Source organism: Pecten maximus, chromosome 9 (assembly GCF_902652985.1).
Source record: "Pecten maximus chromosome 9, xPecMax1.1, whole genome shotgun sequence".
Lineage (NCBI taxonomy): Eukaryota > Metazoa > Mollusca > Bivalvia > Pectinida > Pectinidae > Pecten > Pecten maximus.
This window is the reverse complement of record NC_047023.1, coordinates 10,024,119-10,052,108: the sequence shown is the minus strand read 5'-3', so window position 1 is coordinate 10,052,108 and position 27,990 is coordinate 10,024,119. Positions and strand designations below refer to the sequence as shown.

Sequence of the window (27,990 nt, the reverse complement as noted above, 5' to 3'; positions counted from 1 at the left end):
TTATAAACATGGCGCCCACAATGTAAACATTCCAACGTGAACATCATTTGCCGAGTATACAGTAACTATATGATACAACTTTTTTGTCATTATTGTGTGTATCCCATAGAAGGTGCTGAAACTACCCCGTCCCACCCCACCCCATAGCATTGTTCCTCTACTTCCTTCGTTTCTGTTCATCCTCATCAGCCAAGGGGCACAGGGGCTCGGTTTCTGTATTTTGAGTAACATATGAATGACATTTTAACAACCACAATATTATAAATTAAGAATTCATATACATCCTGAAATCTATATACATGTAATTGGGGTTATCGATATCTTCTATTCATCAATAGATATACCCCGATTTTTAAAGATTGTACATTTGTATATATTCATCTTTATAGTGTTTTGTTGACGTTGTTAACTGATGTCATATGTTACTCAAAATATTTAAATCCCCAGTGATTTCATATTCTAAAATGCGAATATATTCTTTACAGATAAGATCTCTAGTATTCATTTTTACTTTATGGCTTTTCATTTCTCATAACTTTAGTGTTCATGTGCAAAACCAATTTTACAACATTCTTGTATAATTTACACACATATCTCATGTGGCTATCAGTTGAATTACAGTAGTACTACAGATTTTCTTTCACTTGAATAAACAGTGACATGACTATATCGCACTCAAGGTGTCCCATGTTAAATGTACAATACAAATTGTGTATGTGTAATAAATGTCTAAAAAGAAAAAAACGGTCATTCCTGGGTCCTATATGAAAATAGGATATTTTAGATAAACACTAGAAAATGAACAGTATGCTAAAATGAAAAATAGGCAAATATCAGATAGATTTTTGGGGTGTGATACAGATGGGGAATTGTATGGTTTATGAAAAATTAAGAACAAAATGGTTTTAGAACCACCAGCCTATGGTCAGTACCTGGCAACTGCCCAACATACATGTAGAGTTTTCGAACTCACAACCCAGAGGTGGAGGGCTAGTGATAAAGTTTTGGTACACCTTAACCACTTGGCCACCACAGCCCAATGCTCAGTTAATATAAAGTTCTGTTCATTTTATGTTGTTACTTGCAGACCATGAAGAGTTCAATGGCGGGTCGCTTGACCATGTCCTCCTTGTTGGCACCAAGTCTGGACAGCAGTCTAGCCAGTAATACAAGCTCTCAGAACAGGAGCAGTGCAAGCCTCACTAAAGCTGAAAAGGAGATAAAGGTAGTCTTTAAACTATACAAAAATATGTCGTCAAATTATGGGGAAGTAATAAAAAAAAAGAAATAAAGCCGTAATACAAAAATACGAAAATAGGCAGAGGGATTTTGTGTTCTGTCTAGTGGAGAAATACATATTAGATAGATCTAAAATAAACAAAAGTGCAAAAATCACTATGTGGTGTGGGTTGGGGGTCTTACGTACAACATTCCTCTAGGTGGAAATCATTGAAAATTGTGGATCGGAGAGTATACAAAAGATCTCATTAGAAAATCAAGGTAATTTACTTCAAAGGAATGAGTCCAACAAGGTGTTTCTTCCGTAGGTCCGAATTTAAACAGCTCTTAGTCTTAGCATTATAATTCTGATCTAAGGAAGCTCCTTTATAGTATAAAGTGCAAAAATGTTTAAGAAATCAGGTATTTTTCAGTATGTGAGTTCACTATGAAAATTCTCTAGATTAATTATAATTATTTTGAAGAAATAAAGAAGCTTGACCCCATGAGCGCGTATGATAACTTGGTTGTGATTAATTGGGTTCAAGTTTTCATATCATTCAATTATATATATAATACCATACATCTTATTCTATATTTAATTTTCAGGCACTTAAAGCAGAAAATAACAAGCTGAGAAAAGATTTGGAGGATGTGAGGTATGTAACAAAGCTGGCAGTGAGTTCTGTAACATTTTTTTTTCAGATCAACATAATTATATAGAATAGACATCAAGACAATGCGTTTGTGTTTTATTTTAACTTTTTGGTTTTTATATTTTTTGCTCAATCAGACAAATATTGCGATTGTAATTCACCAATGAAAATGGAAATAGGACAAAAGACTAAAACACTGAATTCCTGGTTCATTCCTATATTTATTTTCAGGTCTCTTTATAACCAGCTGGTATCTGAAAATTCTCATGAGAAATTTGACGAGAGGAGGATCACATTACTGAAGTCCCACATCATACAGTTAGAAAGACAGGTGTTTAGTCAAAGATTGATTATGACATCTGATCAATTATGACATCATACCAGGTCAATTATGGTATCATACCTGGTGATAGTGACATATCTGGTCGATTATGACATCATATCTGGTTGATAATGACATCATACCTGGCTGATTATGACATATATGGTCAATTATGACATCATATCTGGTTGATTATGACATATATGGTCAATTATGACATCATATCTCGTTGATTATGACATAATACCTAGTTAATTATGACATGATCATATCTCGTTGATTATGACATGTATGGTCAATTATGACATCATATCTGGTTGATTATGACATCATACCTGGTTGATTATGACATATATGGTCAATTATGACATCATATCTGGTTGATTATGACATATATGGTCAATTATGACATCATATCTGGTTGATTATGACATATATGGTCAATTATGACATAATACCTAGTTGATTATGACATGATCATATCTCGTTGATTATGACATGTTCATATCTCGTTGATTATGACATATATGGTCAATTATGACATCATATCTGGTTGATTATGACATGATCATACCTGGTTGATTATAACATCATATCTGGATATAATGTCATAATCAATCTTTGATCATTGATGTATTTATCATTAAATGTGTTACAGTATTACATGATTAACTATCACAAAATGTAGTTCAAGTTTTCCAACATATAGATGTTTACAGGTACCTGACTTTCCTTAATTACGTACTACCTGCCCTAGACTTTTTAACATGATTTTTTGTCCAATGTGCATTATCAAATTCAGACAAAGGTGATATGATAAAAGCAATATAAAGCAAAAAGAAAAAAGAAAAACCCAAAACAAACAAGCATGACTACCAACAACCTTATACTCCCGAAATGAGTGTATATTGGAGTCCGGTTTTCCATCCATCTTTCTATGTCAGATAATGTGAAACTCCAGTGACATATCCTTTGTCTTTTATAGTCATTATGCACCGAAGTTGTGTGACTTTTCTCCGCTGGAAACAATAGGGAGAGGATGTTAGAACTATAGTTTTTAGCTCACCTGGTCCGAAGGACCAAGGTGAGCTTATGCCATACCGTGTCGTCCGTCGTCCGTCCGTCCGTCAACAATTGACTTATTTGACTTCTTCATAACCGCTGATCGGAATTTCACCAAATTTGGTCAGAAGCATCCTTATGGGTAGGGGACGCAAAATTGTACAAATGATGGGGCTGACCCCCTGGGCGCCTCTAGGGCGGGGCCAAAAGGGGTCAATTTAGCTATTTTGATATAAACGACTTCTTCTCTGAAACCGAGCAATGGATATCGCTCATATTTGCTTGGTAGTATCACTATGGGGTGGGGATTCAAAATTGTACAAATGATGGGGCTGAACCCCCAGGGGCCTGAGGGGCGGGGCTAAATGTGGTCAATTGGGCTGTATTGATATAAACGACTTCTTCTCTGAAACCGAGCATTGGATATCGCTCATATTTTCCTGGTAGCATCACTACTGAGTGGGGTCTCAAAATTGTACAAATGATGGGGCTGACCCCCCGGGGCGCTGAGGGGTGGGGACAAACAGGGTCAATTTGGCTAAATTGATATAAATAACTTCTCCTCTGAAACTAAGCAATGGATATCTCACGTATTTGCCTTGTAGCACGTACTTGGGGTAGGAATTCAAAATTGTACAAATGGTGGGGCTAACCCCCTGGGTGTCTTAGGGGCGGGGCCAAAAGGGGCCAGTTTGGCTAGATTGATATAAACGACGTCTCCTCTGAAACTAAGCAATGGATATCTCACATATTTGACTGGTAATATCCTCTTGGGGTAGGGATTCAAAATTGTACAAATGATAGGGCTGACCCCCCTGAGGGCTGAGGGGTGGGCCAGAAGGGGTCAATTTGCCTAAATTGATATAAACAACTTCTTCTCTGAAACTAAGCAATGGATATATATATATCGCTCATATTCGCTTGGTAGCATCCCCTTGGGTTAGGGATTCAAAATTGTACAATTGGTGGGGCTGACCCCGAGGGGCGGGGCCAAAAGGGATCAATTTGGCTAAATTGACATTTTTAGAATTACAATAAAAACAATGTTCATGTAACCATATAAAATGCATATGATATATATTGACATAGCAATACCAGTGGCAAATATACTTAAGCATAGTTCTTGTTTCATATCTCATGAAACCAGGTGAGCGATACAGGCCCTCTGGGCCTCTTGTTTACTTTCGCCATCCATCTGTTGTCACTGGAATTTCATACTTGGGTTCACGAAGGTAGGTCACTTGGGCTTTATAACTTTGTCCTTTGACCTACATCAAAGTAAAAATTTTGTCTTTACATGTTACTGGTTATTTTCACATATCATAAAATAAGTTGATACGAGGCCGTTGTGAGTTAATAAAAACATCTGTTTGGTGTTCTTTAAGGTACTGTTGATGTCCGAGGCCCTGAGCTCTCGCAGTGGAGCATTAATGGAGGTGGAGAATGCCCTTACATGGTTGGCTGACAAATGCAGGTAACATAGGCCATCATTGATGTAATGATAACTTGACTTATGTTCTTCTTCGTTCCTCATCCGTACATAAATCATTTCGTATCTATTTTCAATGAAAACATAAACCAAATACTTTTTCGACAATTTAATAGCATGTGAGATACGTGTACAGCAGTGTTTCAAGTACGATTAGAAACCAACGCAATTAACATGAATATTCAGGAATGTACTTCACAAGTCCACTTATCCAGTCCAATACACATTCCTGAATGTCACAATGAAAAAACGCTGTCACTGGAATAGGAATACTACACTGTATTTCAAGCATGTGTTCTACAAACATAAAAACCAATAGTTAGAAAAATACACAAATACAATAAATGAAAAACGAGATTAAATAAGCTCTACGATATCTACCACCCACCCAACCTGAAGGGGGAAAAAATACACGTCCGTACTGCTGTGTACGATCTCGTCGAATGCTAACACGCGCTGAAAGCACGTACGACATGCTACACTGCACCCGTGTACAAATTTCAAAACTATCGACAAACGAAATGAAATGCATATCTTCAAGATACATCTGGAGGTCTAGGGTTCCTTCTAAACTGATAAATTAATGTATTGAGGTCACGGGCCAATATATATGACCTCTACTTCATGCTTCAATGACCTCTTGATAATCTTTAATGTTTAACTTTGTTTCAGCTACAGTAGAGACACAGAATTTTTTATAGAGAAACCGGGTAGACTATAGGTTTTCCTCCCCATCTGTCTGTTCATCCGTCCATCTCTCAGTACATCTGTCAGTCCACCCATCTGTCCAGCCGTCCATTTGTTGTACATTCATCTGTCAGTCTGTCCACTCAGTTTTCTGCACTTTTATTAGCCATGCTAAAAGGGATGTAACTTCAATATGAGTAGCTTCAGATCAAGTCGAGTTTCAGGGTATTTGGGTCAAGGTCACTTTTGCTATTTTTAGCAGGGGCGGGTAGTGGATATGTATTCTCTCATAATGCTTGTTGTAAAAGCTGTACTGCATTAGGATCAATTTTAGAATCATAGACTTTTGAAAAGCTTATTGATTTTTGACAAAAATCGTGAGCATATCTTCAGGTTAACTTTATCTTAAAAATATGTTTCTCACATAGTTCAAAATAAAATATCATTAACTGATATAGGAACCTTGCCGAGTCAATGACACCATCATTTGCTAATTATAAGTCGTTTCTAGATCAGAGCTTGCAAAATCATGTATTCACAAATATGTCTGAAGAGGTAAGGTCTCGTGATTTACAGTATTGTATTCCATCGTACAATGTATGTTGCTGCTGAGAAAAGGTGACAATATATCTGTCAGTGCTTGTCTGTTGAGACACAGACTATATAACCTTGACCTTCCAGAAACTACTCTGATACACAATCTATTATTCTCTTGTATGTTGCTACTGAGAAAAGCCATATGATGCCTGGCAATGGTTGTCTGTCGAGACACAAGCTATATAACCTTGTCCTTCCAGACACTACCTTGACTTACAACCTACTATTCTGTTGTATGTTGCTACTGCGAAAAGCCATATGATGTCTGGCAATGGTTATTACGTTGTTGTTTCAGACACTATATAGCCCTGGAGGTCCCAGGAGCAACAGTTTCTGTTCCAAGGTCAGACTTCACACAGATGGTACACACTGCTGAGTCGAGTAGAATCAAGCTTTTCAAAAACATAGAGGTATAGTTGGTCATTGAAGAAATGATATCTTTATAAAAAAAATTTAGTGTTTTTTCCTATATATCTCCTATTCATTTTGATCAATATATTTCACTATAGTTTAAATTTTTCATTGAAGTGTCTTTCATAAATTATGATTTCAAAGTATTGATGTTTAAATAACAGAATTTTCTCTTAACAGAACTGCTCCACACAGACACAAGGCCAGGCTCTGATGTTTATGAATGCCTTCATCAAACCACAATCCTTCCAGAATTGTACCTTGTTAGATATAGCCTCCGGTAGACTTGACTACATCAACCTAAAACATGTGGTATGTTTGGCAGAAAGTACACAGCATATTGTAATGACATCAAAGAATTTATTTCATTTCTATTTTTTGACAAATGTAATTACAGTATACACAAAAATAAAAATAGTTTCCTGACCCAGCTTCTGAGAGTTACTCTTCATGTGTGTTCTTTCATTAATATTCATAGGGTTCCGATTATTTGCATGAAATCTCGTCTCGAGACAAATTATTTGTTTGCTCGCTGGGTTTATCGCTCCTTGAACAGTCAGCATTTGTTTTGAGATAGGGTCTCCTTGTAGTAGTTGGTAACTACCTCACTGAACAATATATGAAAGGCCCATTGCAATTATGGTAAAGTGTTTAAACAACGACAGCTTCCTGTGAAACACAAACCGGCACAGGCCTCGGATTGTCACCTGCGATTACATAGCTGGTGCTCTCACCAACTGACCTATCAAGGCCCCTCTTTTGGGATCAGACATCATTACTGTGCAGTAAATTGTAATTTTTTATGAAATTTTGTTTAAACCTAAAGCGAAAACTGACAATTTATATATCTTGCCTATGAAATATTATAGTAATGTTTCTAATATTTTAAATTTTGATATTTACCAGTCAAAGCTGGAGAGCAAGTTATCCTCCCTATACAAAGACCTTACGCAGCTTCACGATGTCCTGGAGACCCCACAGGACAGATCTGTGATGACGTCATCATGTGTAGCTAGTGTGATCCGTGACAGGGCATCAACCCAACTCCTCAGGTCCTGTGCCCGCCTCAAAGACTGTTGTGGAGACCTGCTTTCTCTCTCACTGCTCTACCCCAGTGCACCCTGGGTATGATATCTGTTCACATAAAACTGTATCGTATTGATAAAAGGTTATGATAAGATAACATTATGATACTCATACACTCAGAGGGAATCAAGCAGGGCAAGGAATATGATTTCATTAATTCAATGGTCCTTTGGGCACGTTTAGGTTGAAAAGTACTTGCCCAAATCTGACATATAGTGGTCCCATTTAACTGAATTAGCAGCTTCTTTAATTTCTCAAAATGGCAAGAAAATTCTACTGGCCTATCTGGTATGTATTGATCAATATTTAATTGTATATAGACCAAATTTACTGGCCCCGGACCATCAGACTTGGGATTTTTTGCGTCCTGGCACAGGTGCTCCGCACATCAATGCTCCATTATAGTCAACATTATAGTGGGTAGTTCCATTTGTGCACAGGTGTGCTAACAAAACATATTGATTAGGAATACTACTGTGTCCAGCAGGGTGCTGTTTTGGACCGTTCGTTTTTGTTACAATTTTATATTGACAACACAGGGGTTGTACCATTTATTTTTGATGCATGGTTTACACATATTCAAGTAACTATGTGATCAATTGTTCACATGTTAACAGTTTTGTCGCTAAATCTAGACCAGTATAAATACAAATGATGCAGCTGATGATAGGTTTGTTACATTATAAACAACTAACAGATATATGTATATATACACAAAACAACTATTTCCCCTAAATGACTATAGACTCGTCTGTAATCAATATGCTAATCAAAGCTCAACACGACAGGGTCATTCTGATCGGACTATACCTGGGTAGTATTATATGCTTCTGGAGTACAGTAAAACACGGTTATAACGAATCCCAGGGGACCAACTGAATCAGTTCGTTATATTGATACTTCGTATTACGAATTCTATTGTTTTTTCCTAAAAACTTCGCTATATGAAAATATTAAATTTTATAAATATTAGATGCAATTATTTTAAGTCAGTTATAACTTTCTGACGAAACTTTTCTCGTGAGACAAGGGTGTACAAGGTACTAAAAACATCTGACGTATGATTTTGAGACTCCAGAAAACGGCCTGTCACCTGTAAATAATCACTCGCCATAGCACCACTGTTTACGGAATCCTCCTCTTTCTCTATTTTCTCGTCTTCACTGTCTGAAACGTTCATAACGTCTTTTACAACATCTCCGTATGACTGACGAAATCGGTCGCGTTGATCTTTACCTCAGAAGCCTCGTTTTCACTAGCTCTCAGGTCGCTTGATGATGAAGCCTTTGCAAAACATATATGTACTGTGTACACACTAAGAAAAATGGATTAACAACTCAACATAAACATCGATAAAACAACTCACTTTATTCAGAAGTTATCGAAAACACAACTCACCGATTCAATATCTGTACAAATATATACGTACCCTGAAATGTACCCTCGGGCGCCTCTCGGGGACACGGTCGTGATCACCAGGGCATGACTTCCGACTTTGGATGATGGGTTCGTACTATAGTGTTAAAATAACACAGAATTTCAGCCGACGGGACAGCTTAATTGGTTCGTTATAGAGAATATTTCGCTATGTGAAATTCGCAATATGATTATAGAATTACATAGAAGTAAGATGGAGAATAGCTGGGGAATCGGAATCAGTTCGCAATATCCATAAAATCGCTATAAGCGTGTTCGTATTAAATGTGTTTTACTGTATATATGATATTGTAGCCTTTCAATCTAAAAATGCTACCACCTAAATCAGATGTGGACGCTGATACTCTTTCTGAAGTACTGATATCATTGCAGCCACCATTGAAGAAATCGATGCTGAAAGATGTGACCTGTGATCATGTGATGGCCAGTCTTCCTAGTCTTCCTAAGTCTAAAATACCAGAGGTCAAGCGAGTGATGACCGCTCTCCTTAAAGCCCAGAGTTATCATCATCACATGCTGTCCCAACAGGTAAGTGTTCCCTCCCAGAATGATATACAGGTATATCATCATAGCTGTTCCAACAGGTAAACATCCTCCTCAGAACAATATATATTACTATAGCTGTTCCAACAGTAAAACATCCCTCCCGGAACAAAATATATTATTATAGCTGTTCCAGTAGGTAAACATCCTTCCTGGAGGAATATATATTATAATAGCAGTTCCAACAGTTAAACATCCTCCTCAGAACAATATAAATAGCTGTTTCAACAGGTAAACATCTGGACTTGAACAGTACATTTTATCACAGATGTATTAATAGGTTACCAGACTCCCCAGAATTATAATTGACCACATGCTATCTAAATCATTAATTTTCAACCCCACAAACCTGTATCATTGGATAATTTGTAATTAAATAACTTTCCTTCCTAGAACAATATCAGTACATTGTATTTGCAATTAGCACATCTGTCTTATAATTATCAGCTAATGCTTGTTCATGCATGTGACAATGAATGTCCTTGGTCATTGATATTAGATGTATGTTAACAGTTAATCCCTCTTATATAATTTTATATAATAAAATTGTTAGCTATGATCTACAGTGGAACTTCGTTAACTCGAAGTCGACGGGACCACGAAAAAACTTCGAGTTATCCGAGTGTTCGAATTAAGCGAGTTATCGTTTTTGGTGAAAAGTTTGGTCAATATTTGTCAACATTATATAATCATTATAAATTCGCTGTGTCGCTCATCAGTTTAGTGTGAAGACTGGTCAATACTGGTAAATATATATGTAATGTTTCGTTATGTCACTTGTAATTTGGTGTAGTTTTGCCGATATACAGTCACGATAAAGTTTCTTTCACTTAGTCACTTCAAAACGATCTGATGTGCAAGTCATGTTTGCAAAAGGTAAACGATAAAACGGAATTCGACAAAATAACAAGTTATTAATGTCAAAACAAATAACCGTTTAAGTTTAACACAGATTGCATACAAAACGTAACAGAACCATTACCTTTTATTGGACATATATAAAATACTGTTTGTTCGGCCTACTTACTTTTTATTGATAACCACGCCATTTCCATGTGTATTAGCACCGGAAGTTGGGCTGCGCATGTGCGTATAAAATGTTACTGTAACTGAGTTGGCGTTTTATCCGATTTAATAGACAGCACTGACCGTTACAGTTGTACTCTGAACACCTCGGCAGTAATTACGCTATTGTTTCAGCAGTTTAAAGATTTAATAGGCGCCGGTGACTGTGTCATTTCTACACCTGTAAAAACATCAGCCGGGTAGATCTACCGGTGTGTCAGAGATTAGTTCCGCTTGAGCGAACGGGTAGATGAGTTGTTGACTATCGTGTGTACTGATATCGGCGACCGCCTTGGGAAATTACCTGATGTAAGTAAAGCAGTACTTTTTATCACCAAGTCTTGTTGTTATAAGATTCAACCGACAATTTCTTTTATGAATTTATGAAACACTTATAATAGCATGTACAGAGACCGGACAGAAGTATTCGGACAAAATGGCCGCCGTAACGTCATGTGCACATCTCGCTAGAAAAATAAAACTCTTTATAAAAATGATATGTGTTGTGATACTGACCTAATATTTGGTGATCTGACCCTTGGACTTCCGTACTTCCTTCAGACGGGCGGGAATCGATTGGTATAAGCCTTGAACATATTCTACATCAATGCTTTGCCAGATGGTTTGTATTGCGTCAAAAAGCTCTGTTTGATTAGTGATGTTGTTGACCACTGCCTTTAGTCGTATTTTTAGTTTTAACCACACATTCTCGATGATATTTAAATCAGGACTTTGTGGGGGCCATTCTAGAACGGGAATATCGTGGTTTGTAAAATATTCAGACACAACACGAGCCTTGTGAACTGGAGCATTGTCCTGTTGAAAAATATAGTTTTGGTTTGCAAAGTGTCTCGCTAAAACTGGCCACAGATTTTCTTCCAAAATTTCAATATACTTTAGGGCATTGATTATTCCATTTACACTGCAAACAGTACCAACTCCATTATGGGTAATACACCCCCAAATCATCACGGAAAGTTTCCGGTGTGACCGCGGACAGATGCAGGCTGGCCGGTATGCCTCGTCTTTTCGCCTCCATATAAAAATTCTGTTGTCGTTGCCGATCACGATTTGACTTTCATCAGAAAAAATAACATCTTTCCAATAGTTTTCTACAGTCAGATTTCTTTTCTCAAAACAAAATGACACACGTTTTCTCAGATTGACTTCACGAACAACCATAGTTTTCTTCACTACCCTTCTACGGTATCCCTGATTTTTTAAATTCCGGTCAATTGTTTTACTACTAACCTGTACATCATTTACAATGTTCCTGTAGTCATTTAATTCGGCTGTTACTTCATCCAACGATTTTCTCCTATTTCCACGAACAACTTTCAAGAGCTTTCTCTGGTCGCGATCTGTCAAATATGGCATCCTTCCACATCGATGTGTATTTTCAGTGTTTCCTCGTCTCACATATCGCTTCCAAATATCAGAAACTGTAGATTTTGGTATTTCTAACCTATCTGCAACAATTGTTTGTTTTATCCCACCTTCTATCATCGCTACCACCGCTTTTCTTAAGCCTGATGTCAATTCTTTACCACGACGACCCATGTTACTTCCGTGAATTCCTGCGATTCCGTCAGCAGACGACGCAATTTATTTTTACCGCCACAACATTCCGCGTGACGTCATCTTTCCGATGACGTATAGTATTACGCGAACCAAGCCTCCAAACTGGATTTATCCTTATTTTTATGCGCCGCGCGAAATTGAGCGGTAAATATTACGACGCGTTTGTCCGAATACTTCTGTCCGGTATCTGTAGGTTAGTAGTGCCGATATGTTCAGTATTACAAACGGAATTTAGATCTAGCTCTTAAAAAATGTCGGCGTTTGCCACCGATCGACGAAAATTATACTTCGAGTTATTCGAACATTTCAAGTAGGATTTTTATTGTTGGGACCAAATTTTTACTTCGTATTATCCGAGTTTTTCGAGTTATCCGAATTCGAATTTTCCGAGTTTTTTTTACTAAGATAAAGAGAGAATTCGGCCGGGACCGGCGAGGTACTTCGAGTTAAGCGGGGTATTCGAGTTATCCGAGTTCGAGTTAACGAAGTTCCACTGTATATGAACGAAATAATACATAAAGAAAAAAAAAAACTCGACAACTCATCTTTCATCACATATTGGCGATTCCTCAGTCTGTTTTATTCAAAGAAAAGTATTGTGACATCATATTATACAGAGTAAGACAGGAATTCTACACTGTAATATACCTTTACACAGAATTGTGTAAGACACTTGTTTAAAACTCTAAAAGTCACTATTTGAGTGTAACTATTATTTATGTCTTTGGTGTGTTAAACTTTGTTAACTTTTAGATAAAAGGATTAAAAGAAGAAGTGAAATTCCATCAAGCTGTTTATAATCTCCAGATCTCCTACTCCGAGACACTCCTGACCGCAGTAAGGTAGGCTGTATATACCCTGTAGTTGATGGCATAATCCATTGTTGTAAATCCATAATTTTGAAGTTTTCACAATATATATCATAAGTAGATTTACCATCCACAAAAACTACTTATCTACCACACCTTGGTAAGAGTTCTTTATTTAAAACATCATCAGATGGTGAGCTATTCAAATCGCCATACCTGGGGTGTCTGTCGTCCATCCATCTGTCTATCTGCCTGTCCGTCTGTAAACAATTATTGGTATCGTTGTTTCTTGAGAAGTACAGGAAGAATCTTTCTCAAACTTCACATTGAATCAACTACTGTGGAGCAACAACCAACGGTTTATTAAGAGTTTCAATAAACTACAGTGAACATTCTCTGTATCAATTCAGTTATACTGGCCTTTGATAAAGTTGACGGATATATCAACACTCTGAAAGGTCCTGATAAAGTTTGTTTATATTACAGGGAAGGATACAGAGACTTTGAGAAGTCCACTAATGAGTTCCTCATCAAGCCTCTACGTGGTGAGTTATTTTCAGGCTATTCCAGTAAAACATCTGTCCCACCCCGGACTCCAGGTTCCAGAAGTTATTGAATAAATTACTAGAACTTATAGGAAAGAAATCCAACCATGGGTAGAAGTTATTTATTTTAGATTCCTGGGGTCAGGTAGATATTTTAATGGAATAGCCCATACAATATAACATCAGGACCTGTTCTGTTTGTACCTTATCCCAGTCTGATGATAAATCTACAATAATCATAGGAAAAATTGATGGTACTTTTAAATTATACAAATGTTATATCAAAATATGATAAGACGATGTGGTATTGAATTTTTCTTGGTCAAGTGTCAGGCACAAACCTACAGCTATATCAGAATTGTTCTCAGTCAAGTCTCCAGACACAAACCTACAGTTATATAAGTTTGTTCTCAGTCAAGTCTCCAGACATAAACCTACAGCTATATATCAGAATTGTTCTCAGTCAAGTCTCGGGACATAAACCTACAGCTATATCAGAATTGTTCTCAGTCAAGTCTCGGGACATAAACCTACAGCTTTATCAGAATTGTTCTCAGTCAAGTATCGGGACATAAACCTACAGCTATATCAGAATTGTTCTCAGTCAAGTCTCGGGACATAAACCTACAGTTATATAAGTTTGTTCTCAGTCAAGTCTCCAGACATAAACCTACAGCTATATAAGTTTGTTCTCAGTCAAGTCTCCAGACACAAACCTACAGCTATATAAGTTTGTTCTCAGTCAAGTATCGGGACATAAACCTACAGCTATATCAGAATTGTTCTCAGTCAAGTCTCCAGACATAAACCTACAGCTATATAAGTTTGTTCTCAGTCAAGTATCGGGACATAAACCTACAGCTATATCAGAATTGTTCTCAGTCAAGTATTGGGACATAAACCTACAGCTATATCAGAATTGTTCTCAGTCAAGTCTCGGGACATAAACCTACAGCTTTATCAGAATTGTTCTCAGTCAAGTCTCGGGACATAAACCTACAGCTATATCAGAATTGTTCTCAGTCAAGTCTCCAGACATAAACCTACAGCTATATCAGAATTAATCTCAGTCAAGTATCGGGACATAAACCTACAGCTATATCAGAATTGTTCTCAGTCAAGTCTCCAGACATAAACCTACAGCTATATCAGAATTGTTCTCAGTCAAGTCTCGGGACATAAACCTACAGCTATATCAGAATTGTTCTCAGTCAAGTCTCCAGACACAAACCTACAGCTATATCAGAATTGTTCTCAGTCAAGTCTCCAGACACAAACCTACAGCTATATAAGTTTGTTCTCAGTCAAGTCTCGGGACATAAACCTACAGCTATATCAGAATTGTTCTTAGTTAAGTCTCCAGACACAAACCTACAGCTATATAAGTTTGTTCTCAGTCAAGTCTCCAGACATAAACCTACAGCTATATCAGAATTGTCCTTTGTTCACATGTTTCTAAACAAATACAAGATGATTCAACATTGTACCAATAAGGACACACATGTCATCATCTTCGACGATGAGATGTCATATATTACCTGAAAATGGTCAGTATATATGACATAGCTGTGATTACATCACCGTATTATGTTACAGATATTTTGGAGGCCTATTTAAGTATGAAAACCTCAGGCAGTGAGACTGGTCTTCGGCAATTCCTGACTTGTTTCAAAAATAGCGAGGATCAGGTGAGTTGTGATTTTAAAGAGGCTTGCCCGCAGAGAGATCAGAAAAATTGGCTAATAGAAAAAGATTTTTTACACATGACAGATTGTTGGAATTGTTGAGTTTTTCATTTTATTTTCCTTATAAAACGCTGAAAAGTGATATTAAAACCTCACTTTTAAATATTATTTATTTAATCGCAACCAGCAATAAGTCTAATTTGATTGACACATCAAAGAAACAAGCACGTGCACAGTGCCGCACAGTGATAACTTCAAAGGCAGCGGCGATTTACAAAGAAGATTTGCCGTTATATTCCATACATTTCCCTCTCAGGTTGAATTTTAAAACGTCTTTTAAATACATATTCTGTAATTGTTTTCAAGAAATAAAGTCGGAAAGCCTCTAATTTTGTCACATAGAAACGTGTACTGAAGTTTATTTAGTGATCGGAGATGTGCCGTTTACCGGTCCGTCTGCGGGTAAGCCTCTTTAAGTGATTGAAATTTTCAGTGGATATTAAGACAGCCATATAAACTTAAGGGTAACTTGCTCAACCAAGCAGGGTTTTTATTGGGAACTCCGGTTTCCTCCCACATTAAAACTCTTTGCATGCAGTCATCAGGGCCAGTAAGCATGGTATATATAAACTGTTTCGCAATTGTTGTAAAATAAATAAAGTTTATATTTTATATATATATGCTATTAAAGGAACTGTCACCAATACTCAGGCATATACATTGGATAAAGTGACACGTATATCATGTATTGCTCTGTCACTTACGTTTTTGCTCTTGTTACATTGATAAATAGTTGAAGAGTAGTACTGGTAGTCATTAAAGATATATTTTGTTGTTTTCTGATATTTCAGCTAATGGATGCTGTCCTAAAACTGTCAACAGAGGGTAAACATGAAAATGGTTAGTATACTGAGTGGTGATGAAGTCTTGATAAAATGTGATTATCAACTTCTGTTCCCCCTCAGTGTGAGGTCCCCAAGTCTCTATCCTGTGGGTGTGAATGATTAATAGAATCTATTATGGGTCTGTTCCGTGGACAGGGATATCTCAACTCGAGTGTAAGAGTTTGGCCAGTCAGCACGAGGCTTGCCGAGTGCTGGCCAGCCAAACTCTTACACGAGGGTTGAGATATCCTTGTTCGCGGAACAGAACTACTATTTATGAAAGTTTTCATCGTGCCATCTTCAATGCTCCTTAGAATGTGCTTCAAAATTTATGACGTCATCATTTACGACTTACTCAATGTAAAATGATGATGTCATGTTATTGTGAGAAGCGTCATATAGCGCGTGCCGGATGTCTTTACCCCCCTGTGTAAGATCAATTGATCTTTTCCCTAGCAACCACAGGATAACCTTGTGAAGTATGTGAGAAAATGTAGTCCCCTATACATCACAATCACAGGGCACTACAGGTTTCATCTCTGTCTGTCTTGTACAAAAATATATGTACGCCATGTCAGTGCTCTAGTGGCTTCATTCCTTGAAAGATTTTGATCAAACTTTACACAAGGATAAAGGACCATAATATCTCTGACAAGTTCAAAATTCAGGATTTTTTGGATCAAGGTCAAGGTCACTGTTACTATTTTTAGCAGGGGCAAGTACATATACTGCTTTAGCTATACCGAGTACATGTATGATAATTGTTACCTTACCTAGTTCTTCTTTATTCTTAAAGAATTTAATCTTTGCAGTTTATTTTTATTGCACACTTTTATTTGGTGTTCTATCTCCATAACATGAAATATATTCAAGTTTATCTTTAGATATCAATAGTTGATTGAATATTGATCAGGACACACTGAAATACTGTAAAATAAGTCCTTAGATGTTTTTAAGAAACAAGAAAATTATTTTGTAACATTTCATGATAGGGAGTGGTGCGGAGGTTCTGTCCCAGTTTGGGGAGGAGTTTACTAAATCTCTGGATAAGGCTGTGAAACAAAGTCAGTGGCGGAGAGATAAGGCAGGGAAGGAGAGAGCAGAATTAAAGGAAGAACAAAAGAAACTTGAGGAGGAACTACAAAGTCTCCTGGACAAACAGGAGAGCTCCTTTCAAGATATGTTTCCTCAGAGTGACGACACACTAGCAGCCACGGACAGGAGCACCATCTCAGGTAGATTTATGGAATTTACAGTAGAGTAAAACCCCGTTATATTGGCACCTGTTATACTGCCGAACTCGTTATATCGCCAAAATCGCGGAAGACAGAAGGTGGCGACATAGCAAGGTTTTACTGTATTGTGTTCCAAAATCAAAAAATTATACATATAAAGTATAATTCTACAACTTGTGAGATTTCCTTCAATTGTTTACAATTTCATTGTACATTGTATTACATCACTATTTGAGTCTGGTGAAGAAGATATGTGCCAGTATCCTTTACCAGAGAAATCCTTAAATGTCATTCAAATGTGCTACATGTTTATTTAATGTCATTCAAATGTGCTACATGTTAATCTAATGTCATTCATAGGTGCTACATTTTAATTCAGTACAAGTTTCACTAAATTACATCCAAAATTTTAAAAATGAAATGCAATTTTATATATGTGTATATTAACAGGGAATGAAGATAGTGAAGCCAGCACCAAAAATAGACACTCAGCTGCCAAATCTAACATTGACAATAGATTCTCATTACACGAAAGTGGCTCACTCAACAAGGACCCATTAGCTCAGTGTACTGAGAATGTGTCACGTCTCAGTTTAGAGGAGAAGTCTTCGATACAGGGCATGCAAAGAGACAATAGTCCCTCGAACAGTAGAGGGATTAAACCTCCTCGCAGTAGTCGTAGGGGCAATAGTCTGCCTGATAGGAAGCATAGGAGTGTGAGTCGTTCAGGAAATATACAAAGAGTGTCTAGCCCATCAGAGGGAAGACAGAAGAATGAAGGTCAGGAGGGAAAACTGCATGCAGAGATTAGTTCTCTAGAGAATAAAGAGGAGGGCAGGTCAAGCAGTGTACCAGGCATTCCACCTGTAGGGAAAAAAACAGGGAAAGTTAAAAAGGAGCAGAAATATCTTCCAAACACTTTTGTTCCCAACAGAACACTGAAGCTGAGAAGGGCTGGGAGTCTGAGCTCTCTCAGTGATCAACAAGATACAGGGTCAGATACTGAATCGGTCAGTAGTCAAACATTAAGGGGGGTAAATCCTGGAGCAGCCCGCAAATCAACAATACCACGGAGATCAATTAGTAGATCAGGTCACAGCTAACAATACTCAAGCTTGTGCTAAGTAGTGAAGTATGAGTACTAGCTAGATTTATAAGTGCGTACAATTTTAAGTCTCTTCTTTTCAAATTCACCATTAGATACGGGAAGTTATTTACAAGTGGTGATATATTTGTGGCTGTCACTGTAATGATATAAAGGCATTAAAATCTGGTGTCAAGAACTGTCCACTAACTCTGAATGTCCAAGGGCCTGTTCATTTATGCGGACAAACTGGTTCGTCAGTTTTTAAATGTGATATTTCAAACATATACCTTGACGGATCTGCAAATGTTAATACAGGCCTTGGAAGTCTTTATCAAGACTTGTCCGAAAACAATATAAAATCACCAGGTCTTTATTTCATAAACGAACAACATCAGTCCAACCGTTTGGACCGCAAAAACGAAAACGGCCCTGTCTGCCATTTCGTATCTACATGTATATGTCCTAATTTAATTCCAAGTTTTATATCTTCTGAATATGTAATTTATATATTTTATACTTTATTAGTACTGTTTGTTTTTGTTCTTGTATTTCACTGTTGTTATCTATTTTTAACTTATTTTACATAAACATGTCACAATAATGTCTACAGTGTTGTGTTTTTGTATACACAAAAAACTGATGAAACGTTGCTGGGCTTTGTCTACAGTATCTGTCACAACATAAATAGTGGAAAACTTTAGCTTATATATACAAATGTATTGGAATTGAGAGATTAATAATGTAGCACCGGTAACTGTGTCATCCACTGAATTTGTATCTTTTAGTGTTTTGGTGCTATTGTTGAAAGTTAATCAATATATAAATATAGTATTAATGCTAGGATACTGATATTTCAGATAATTTACCATAGAGGATCACAAACAAAATGTGAAATAAAATTCTTTTATTTTTTTCAAAGATGGTTTGTGGCATTTGTAGGCTTGTTAAGTTTGTAAGTTCATGATAAATGTAATAACTGTATTCTAATACCTGTATAAGTATTAAATAAATGCAATGCTGTTTCAAACTTCTGGAGCATGATAGCTCAGTTAGTTATAGTGCTAGACAGGTTACCTCAGGTGAAGATCCGAGGTGTGTGGTTCGATTCTCCCACTCCGTGTCTCTCAAGAAGCTGAGAAATAGGCTAGTCTGTGCTGCCATGGTTGTGTCATTGGGCAAGACACTTTACCCTAATTGTTGTGTACATGTAATGCATCTACTAATGGAATCAAATTATCTGCAAAAGTTTCTACCAATTAAGGAGTAATCAATGTTTTAGCTCAAACATCTGCCTCAACAATTAGCCTCACACTTTTATAGGTCAAAGGGGTCATATGTGTAGAAATCTGCTTGAGAGACCCATCATTGGAACGATAGTTACTAGTGTGCTCTTTATTCTCTTCATCACTGTATAAAATACAAATAAAAAAAAGAAGATGGTTTTTGTTAAAAGGGATTTATTTAATATAATATAGTATTATAAAGAAATAAATGTGTATTAATGAAAAAGAAATAAATGTGTATTAATGAAACGAATTAGCAGAATGTCAATCCGAGAGATGAAACAAAAAGGGATAAGGTTTTATGAGATTGCATAATACATGTACATTATTACATGATAAAATTTCATGTAATTTTCTAAATTATTCAGAAAACTTATTTCTCTTACCCTGAACAGGGATATCCACTATTTTACCGGTGTGAGATTTTCTAATCTCAACCTAACCTTCAGATTTAGAGACGAAATTCTATATTAAAAAGAATATTTTAACTATTGATATGCAACAAATTCAAATATGGTTCAAAGGTATTAAATAGCATATGATTTTGTTGATACAAGTATGAAAACTTTTCATCAAAATACATTAGTATGCAGTATTTCATGATATTTGTAAAATCTGCATAAGGGCATAAAGAGACGTGCGCTACCCATCAGTCAAATACAAATATGGGGCCACAATAAATATTGGAATGTTCTACACCGAAACAAGGACATTTTTCAAGTCAAGGTACAGCATTGATGAAGATCACCACTGCCCAGGTATTGTGGTATTGTATTTTTACAACCAATCAATATAACTTGTTACAATTTACCACACAGCAACATATGTTTACAGTAAATATGCATGTACACCATTATAACTCAACATTATATACATTTTATGGGCATGATTTCACACTTGCATCCATTAGCACTGTGCATACAAATCTAATCAAGCCAAATTTAAGTCCTTCTTGAAGCCTGTCAAGAAAATCTGTTGAGGAACTTTTTATAAAAAGAAGAGGCCCAATGGGCCTGTATCGCTCACCTGGTTGTACAGCATCCTTGAAGTTCATTTACGTTATTTTTGCAGATATTATGCTGATAACCACTCTATTAAAATATCAGAGTAGTCCTTCATTCCAGTATACATTTGGCCTAATCAAGTTGTTTAAAGGGAAAAGTTGACGCCGGACGCCGCACCATGGCATAAGCTCACTTGCTCTTCGGGCAAATAATACATTTACCTTAAAAGATATCTACAATGCCAAACACGTTTTCAACGTCGCTAGCCAAGAGTGTTCGATACAATACTCTCCTTGTGAAAAGAAGAGTATCACATTGAACACCGTTGGCCAGCGAAGTTGACACTTTTTATGCATGATCCATTTCAGCACTGATTTGCCAGTTTTCTTCAGGGCTATCAGTTTGAGACTTAACAGCCTTTCACCTTCGAACTGTCACCCTTGAAGTCATAGACCTAAATTTGGAAAACTTACCATTCAAATTTGGTTTGAAAGTAAATTTTCCCATATTCTCTAGGTATAATCTAATGTACGAAACACTGAATGGCATAGTTAAGGAATTTTCAAGGTCACAGGTCAGGATTAAAGGCCTTCAAGGCTTTTCAAGGTCACAGAACAAAATTCAAGGACTTTCCAAGACGGTACTTGCCCTGTCAAGCACAGATCAAGGTCATTCACAAATGATGTGAATATATAATAAAAGATATTTTTCATTGGATAATTTCGAGTCACAAACTGAGAACGTAAAAGATTAACAATCTTTGACTCAAGATTTTGAAACAGCATGGCAGTCTAGTACCGGTAATTTATGTTTAAAATACAATTTGACACAATGCATATTGTTAAGTTATTACTCCCTTGGTTCCAGAACAACCAATTTGTTTCGTTTCTTCAAATCAATCAGTAATGGGTGATGTAGATTTTTCACCTGGTCTCCAGAATCTACTGTAGGCCGGGTATTTCTCACATCACCAGATTTTAAATAAGTTTCATAAATGCTTAATTTTTCCTTTGCTTGTGAAAAGAACTCTGCTTTTGTTGTTTTCATTTCCTCCATCACACCACCACACAGGTATTTATAATTGACAACCAACCATGACACTAAAACTGCTACTAAATTAAGTTTATTTCCAGGAGATGAAACCATGCCTTGTAATGGAAGCAATGAGCTTTCAAGGAGAACATCGTGGACGGAATCATACAAGTATACAATAATATCTTCCCTTGTAATGCCTATACATGGAATGAGAAAGTTATCACTCTCCGGGTGTCTGTGCTTTTGCAGGAATGAAAATACAATATTTTGGGCAATAATTTGATGATTTCTTCTCAAGACGCTACTTTTCGTTTCCGCTGGAGGTTTGTCACCATGACAGCAGTTTTCGTCTTCGTTATCCTGGGACACGATGATGACGTCATGGTTGATTACTACATCTACACTACCATGCCACACCATCCAGTTCCCTGTAAAACAACAGTATAGGTCTCACAGGAAATCAGAGTATTCAAGGGGCACATATACAAATGTGTGATGAAATAGTACGCTTCAATCTAGGTATGTAATAAAATTCAACGTTGTGCATAAAGTCATCAATCAACATTTATGCTCTGTACAGTTTTTATTATGATCCCACTAAGGGAACAAATGTTGTTTTGAATGTTGGGGGAAAACCAACAATTAACCCAACAGACTACATTTTCCCCCCACGGCCAGTGCACCCATTATGATCTAGGAGCTAGGGGAGGGTGGTCTGAAGTTTGACTGCACTCATGCATGATGGCAATTTAGCGTAAGAGAATTAATGATCACTGCTACCAGGGCACTTGTGTTATTATCAATTTAACATAATTACATACAAAATGTTGTCAAAAGAATTTTAGTATCTATATACATTTGTACTATCCTGCACCTGCCTACTACCATATATTATACACCGTCACAATTCCCTAATGCAACATGAGTACTGCAGACAGCAAGATACAAATCATCCTCGAAAGTCTGCGCCCCTGGATTTTGAAACTGGATACACACACAGGTTCAGTGCCAATATGACATAAATTACTGTATCAAAATGTATGTAATATGAATATTAACATGAAGAATTGTTTCAATCAAACTTTTTCAAATCAAAATGCAATCCTGGGGGAAACTACAGTAAGGTACGCGTTAATATAGCTAGCTACGAAGTTCCAAATAGATCAGCCGAAAACTGACAAAAATTTACACAAAGACCAGTAAACATTCAACCTTAAGCTTAATACTTCCATCAGATTTTGACAGGTACATAAAAATTACATGTATACCATTAAGAATATTTTTCTTCCTCATCGACATGTAACCCTGCAGGTAAATACTAGCTGCAATATATAGCTTGGCTATAGAAACATCTTTTCTTAACTTGTTAACTTGAGCTTAAGACTAGTAAGCTAGAGGTCCCAAGTTCGATCCCGGAAGAAGCGGAGGCAGTGATTTTGATTTAAATTTAATTAATCATGAGCTCTGTTACATTTGTGCCCATGCAGGGACTTGGAAATTATTCTTATCGCAACACGGTTACATATATAACTGCATCTTCGCTAGCCAAGGCTTCTGATTACGTTACACTCCACGAACCCTTGGCGGATATAGTCGTCAGTTCTGGCCCTCTAGCGGAGATTCGAAATTACCACCCTTTATTCATGAAATTTTCGACCAATCAAAATGAGCGTTACCAATGTACTTCATCGGTGATGTTTACAGACACACATGAAGGCTTGTGTCAATTTCGATGAGATGTGTGATCAATGACTTATATAAATTGATCAAACACTGTGAATGTTTCCCCAATAATTGTACGTCTCTGTATATAGGTAAAATGCCATGACATAGTCGACAATGTAGTTCTGTACTGGGTGCCGCAGTTTTTGTTTAATGCGAAACCAAGCCTGAATGTAAAATGCGATTTGATTGGTTGCCCTGGGATTCCAGGGCGCGACGGTTTGAACACGACTATATCCGCCAAGGGTTCGTGGAGTGTAACGTAATCAGAAGCCTTGGCTAGCGAAGATGATATAACTGTTACCCCTGGATAACTCGAGGACGAGTTCTTTCCTGAAGGGGGATATGTAAATCCTGGTAAATACTAGCCGCAATATCCATATACCTATACTTGTATCTCCATAATCTCCAGACAGTAGACACTCATTTTGTTCGCAAGGGCACCAAGGTTTGCCATTTAGGTAGCCTCTCCTTTCATTTCCTCTACATTTGCTTTTGCTCAGCTGCTTATCAATGGTAAATAGTGTGGATGTGGACAACTTGGCAAAAAGATGATTTGTAACAACTGTGTTCAGTTCTGTCTCTGTGTACATTTCCATGTTTTTCAGGGCTTCAGCATCTGGAATGAATAACAAGAGACTCAATGGGCCTGTATGACTCGATCACCTCCAGGTTTGGTACATGTTACTTCAAAGACCTTGATATTTCTACAATTGCTTTTAGTGTCCATCATTTGAATGTTTACTTTGTCATAACCCGACGTTAACCTATATGACCTTTGACCTTGACCCTTAAAAAATTAGATCCTAGAAGGACCAAAAAAGTACCCATCATCTGAGAATCGAAGGTACTTATTCAAAAGGAAGACATTTCTGACACCAAGAGAGCACTGACTTCAGTTACTTGGTGAAACAAAACCTATGTAATAGGCTATAGGCAGTCACATATAGGCAGTATATTGGTTCAGGGGTTTCTGAGAAGTCAAAAATGTAATTTGTTTAGTGACAGACGACGAACACTGCACAGCAAAGGACAAACAATTAGAATAAGTCACTTGAGACTTTGTCTCAGGTGACCTGAAAACAGAGTCGTGCCCTCATAGAATTCTGATGCATAGGACAAAATATCTGGAATTTTTTTTTTTAATTTAACATTGAGGGACTCATTATTTTATCATGTCAAAGTTCCAATTCAAAATGGTTGGTTGTATCTATCTTGAATACATATTAAATCAAACCCAAAATGTAGCATGCACAACTAAAGCTCATACCAAACATGTCCATATTACAAGTTTCAAAAAGATCAAACAAGTGCCTCCTGGAATATAGTGACAACAAACTTAATTTGTATCATACATCAACTTTTAACAAGGATCATAAATGAATCTCTGACAGAACCTTTTATGTAGAATTGATCTTTTAAGTTCTCTAGTTTTCCCTTCTTTCTATATCCTATTCTATTAAATCCTTTGACAAGGGAACCTGCACATGAAATTTGAGAAAAATCCACGAAGATCTTTCTTGACCGAACAAACTTCAGCTGTCAAAATTCAAAATGGCTGTATGCTGGCCATCTTGGTGTTGATCAGTCTTAAAATTGAACATGCACTACTATAAGGACCAACTTAAGGGACCTTCATATAGAATTTGAGAAACTGACTGAGAAATACGATAACAAAGTGTAAAAGTCAAAATTCAAAATGGCTGCCTGTTGGTCATCTCGCTTTCCGTCAATCAGTCTCAAAATTAAACATGCACAACATAAAGAAATCAAAGGCAACCTGAATATGAAATTGAGTGATCGAGTTCCATTAAAATGTATTACTTCTCCAGAAGTAGTGATGACAAGGATTGTGTATGGACGGATAGGGTGACAAATGCAAAAAGGGCAATTTGAACAGATATATAGCATCTGATGAATATATGTGAAAGAAAAATCAAATGGTGCCAGGGTAAACATTTTCAATAACTTTTTCTTGGTGGTTAGTCATTCCATTCGCTTATAAACATTTGTTTCAGCTGTTTCTCATATATGGCTTAGCTTAAGTTTTGCATGCTATATTAAACTTGATTAGACATTCAAGATGGCCGCCAGTGGCCATCTTGAATTTTGAAATCAGAAGTCTGTTTCTCCACCAAAGTGATCTACATGAAACTATAAGGTTCTTAAACCAAGCTGCCTGTATGTATTTTATACTTTACCTGTGTCTAGGCTATCAGACAGGAAATGTAGCAGCTTCCCGAGAACAAATTTATCTTGCTTGTTTTCTGGTATCGTCCTATGAAGTATGAACTCTATCAATATGGATAAGCCTTTAATGAAAACGGAACCAAACGAATACTGCGTGGGATATTTTTCTGAACTACAATAGGCTTTGGAAAATCGGTAGCCTTCATGACAATCTGTGGCATTTGAGTTTAAAATTTTGAGAGGTGTTAACGATATGTAGCCCATCCAGGTCGACTCGTCCATTAGACTGTCTAACGCAATGTTGAGTGCATTGACAAGCGATTTTGGAAAGTCCACAAATATTCTATCACTGTCAATAGCATGACTAGTGACGCTAACGTTAGGAGAGCTATCTGTACGCGGTTTTTTGTGAAATCCTCCAATGTTAGAGTCTCCACATCCACGTTTTGATGAAGATGAAGGTGATGAAGACGATTCGCCTGTTGTCATGTTTTCTTTACTGGTACATACTAAAAATCTGTGTGGCTCCGGAGTGGGCAGGAACGGACATGGACAAAACGGTAAGTTTAGTCAAATAATTCATTTACTCGTGATTTACTAAACTAACGCAAAAGAAGGAGAAATAGACGTAAATTAGCTGTCATATAAACAAGTATTCCAGATAGAACTATCGAAACGGACAAAAGTGGTAAAGATTAACAACGACTTTGTAGAATAATTTAATGCCTTTTTTTGGCGCGCTGGGGGTGGGGGTTGAACTACAATCCACAGTACGAAATCGAAGTTTCAGTTTCAGAACTTGAACCCAATCAAATTTACAACAAAAATGTATAAATTACCGTACACCTTTGGACATTTTCCTTTCCAATATGTCTTTATAGCGACAACGGCAAGTGCACGTACGTGTACCTATTCTTGTCTACTATAAAACAAGAAGATAAGAGTATATGTAAGCACGTCAGTATTTACTCGGATATTTTGAAATTAAATTGATAACGAAGGCCGCAGGCCTGAGTTATTATATAAAATTGCAAAATATCCAAGTCCGAGTTGTATATTCTGCAACAATACTCGAGTCAAAGTTGATTATTTCTATTCTACCATGTACTGTTTAGTTCTGAGATCTACCTCTTCCTAATAGAAAAACTGCAAAGAAACCCCGGAAAATGTGTCGATACATGACTGTTACAATTCACAAGAAACGATAAGGCGCGCGTGCTAATCAATATATTCGAAAGCTGACGTCAATCCCATTAAGCCAATTGACGGCAACGTTACGAGAACTTGAGGGGATGTCGGCCAGCAATTCACGTAGAAATGCTCTCCAAAGGTTGCCTGTGGACATTGACCTTACAACATATCGTTACCAAAGTCTGCTCCAGGTTGATAGAAATTAACAATCTGGCAAATTTCTCCGTTGTAGAATACACGGTCTCCGACGTTCAAACATTTTGACGCCGCCATGTTTGTTTACAAATGCACGATTTTGGAGGGGAAAGATTGTAACAGCTGTGACTCACGAGCGTGTATTATTGAAACGAGAGTGGTTACTGGCAAATCATACACGGTTTTAAACCAATCAAAACTGGCGTTGCATAGCAAACGTGGTAGAATTGTCTATATACCATCTAAATATTGATTAATGTTGATTTTAAAGGATTTCCTGCATTGTACTTTTTATGTAATGTCTAATTTGAACTGTAATACTGCAGCAACAATTAATGTAGCCCGTGTTTCCTCTTGCCCTACACCAGACATGGTATCAGGGTCAGAGGAAACTCCGGCTATACAGGTACTGCACATCTTTATTGCATAAACTAACAACTCTGGTTCAGCTTAGTTATACTGTCTTGGCACCAAAAACCGGTCCAATATCTAGATTAATCCAATATATTGAAAAGGTCTTGTCTGTGAATGCTTAATTATGCATTTACATAATGGCCAGTATAGTCTGCATCTTATATTATAATTTGGCTATATATAAGTTCAGAAGTTACAAAGCTAATGAAATAAGAAATGAAAGATTATTTAACTGATTTTTTTTAATGTTCGGGTACCCTTCGCTTACTATATTTGTTTTGTTGGATTGTGGGTATGCATAGGCTAACTGGATTATTACTGTTCCTTATTGTACTTATCAAAATATTGCTACTCAATTGTTCATCAAATGTCCACCATAGATTGTAATTGTAATTGTATATGCTCAAAGGCAATATTGCCTAATGCGAATGAAGACATGTTATACATTATATGTATTAGCAATTCAGATGTAAATTTCATCTGAGATCATCCGAGACCTATCAAAAACTTCGTTGTTAAAATGCTGCCTCGGAACGACTTTATATTGATTGAAAATA

General features: G+C 36.9%; 2 protein-coding genes across 4 annotated transcripts; one reads left to right on the top strand and one right to left on the bottom strand.

Moving 5' to 3' along the window:
• The first annotated feature begins 1 nt into the window (after nt 1).
• LOC117334575 lies at nt 2-19,004 on the top strand. 3 transcript variants are annotated; one of them, XM_033894269.1, is made up of 15 exons: nt 2-94; nt 1,088-1,225; nt 1,828-1,877; nt 2,106-2,205; nt 4,644-4,732; nt 6,327-6,441; nt 6,623-6,754; nt 7,349-7,567; nt 9,338-9,493; nt 12,908-12,996; nt 13,450-13,508; nt 15,105-15,196; nt 16,045-16,093; nt 17,070-17,300; nt 17,751-19,004. In XM_033894269.1, exons 2-15 carry the CDS (start codon nt 1,091-1,093, stop codon nt 18,413-18,415), a joined length of 2,181 nt encoding a protein of 726 aa, XP_033750160.1. In that variant the 5' UTR covers nt 2-94; nt 1,088-1,090; the 3' UTR covers nt 18,416-19,004. The 3 variants fall into 3 exon arrangements, with proteins under 3 accessions (XP_033750160.1, XP_033750158.1, XP_033750159.1); XM_033894267.1 differs by having other exon boundaries at nt 17,070-17,312; nt 17,763-19,004; XM_033894268.1 differs by having other exon boundaries at nt 5-61; nt 17,070-17,312; nt 17,763-19,004.
• Nucleotides 19,005-20,446: 1,442 nt separating this feature from the next.
• LOC117334577 lies at nt 20,447-26,158 on the bottom strand. The gene is made up of 3 exons (XM_033894271.1): nt 25,645-26,158; nt 23,829-24,062; nt 20,447-22,149 (listed from the first exon to the last, which is right to left on the bottom strand). Exons 1-3 carry the CDS (start codon nt 26,120-26,122, stop codon nt 21,536-21,538), a joined length of 1,326 nt encoding a protein of 441 aa, XP_033750162.1. The 5' UTR covers nt 26,123-26,158; the 3' UTR covers nt 20,447-21,535.
• Between the last annotated feature and the right edge of the window lie 1,832 nt (nt 26,159-27,990).

Bases quoted from the DNA above. Each gene is read 5' to 3' on its own strand.
- LOC117334575 (XM_033894269.1), top strand. From the start codon at position 1,091: ATGAAGAGTTCAATGGCGGGTCGCTTGACCATGTCCTCCTTGTTGGCA. The intron at 6,442-6,622 runs GTATAGTTGGTC...TTCTCTTAACAG, and splicing joins AGCTTTTCAAAAACATAGAG to AACTGCTCCACACAGACACA. The intron at 15,197-16,044 runs GTGAGTTGTGAT...CTGATATTTCAG, and splicing joins TCAAAAATAGCGAGGATCAG to CTAATGGATGCTGTCCTAAA.
- LOC117334577 (XM_033894271.1), bottom strand. From the start codon at position 26,122: ATGACAACAGGCGAATCGTCTTCATCACCTTCATCTTCATCAAAACGT. The intron at 24,063-25,644 runs GTAAAGTATAAA...TATTCATTCCAG, and splicing joins GTCTGATAGCCTAGACACAG to ATGCTGAAGCCCTGAAAAAC. The intron at 22,150-23,828 runs GTATATGGATAT...GTTGTTTTACAG, and splicing joins TTATGGAGATACAAGTATAG to GGAACTGGATGGTGTGGCAT.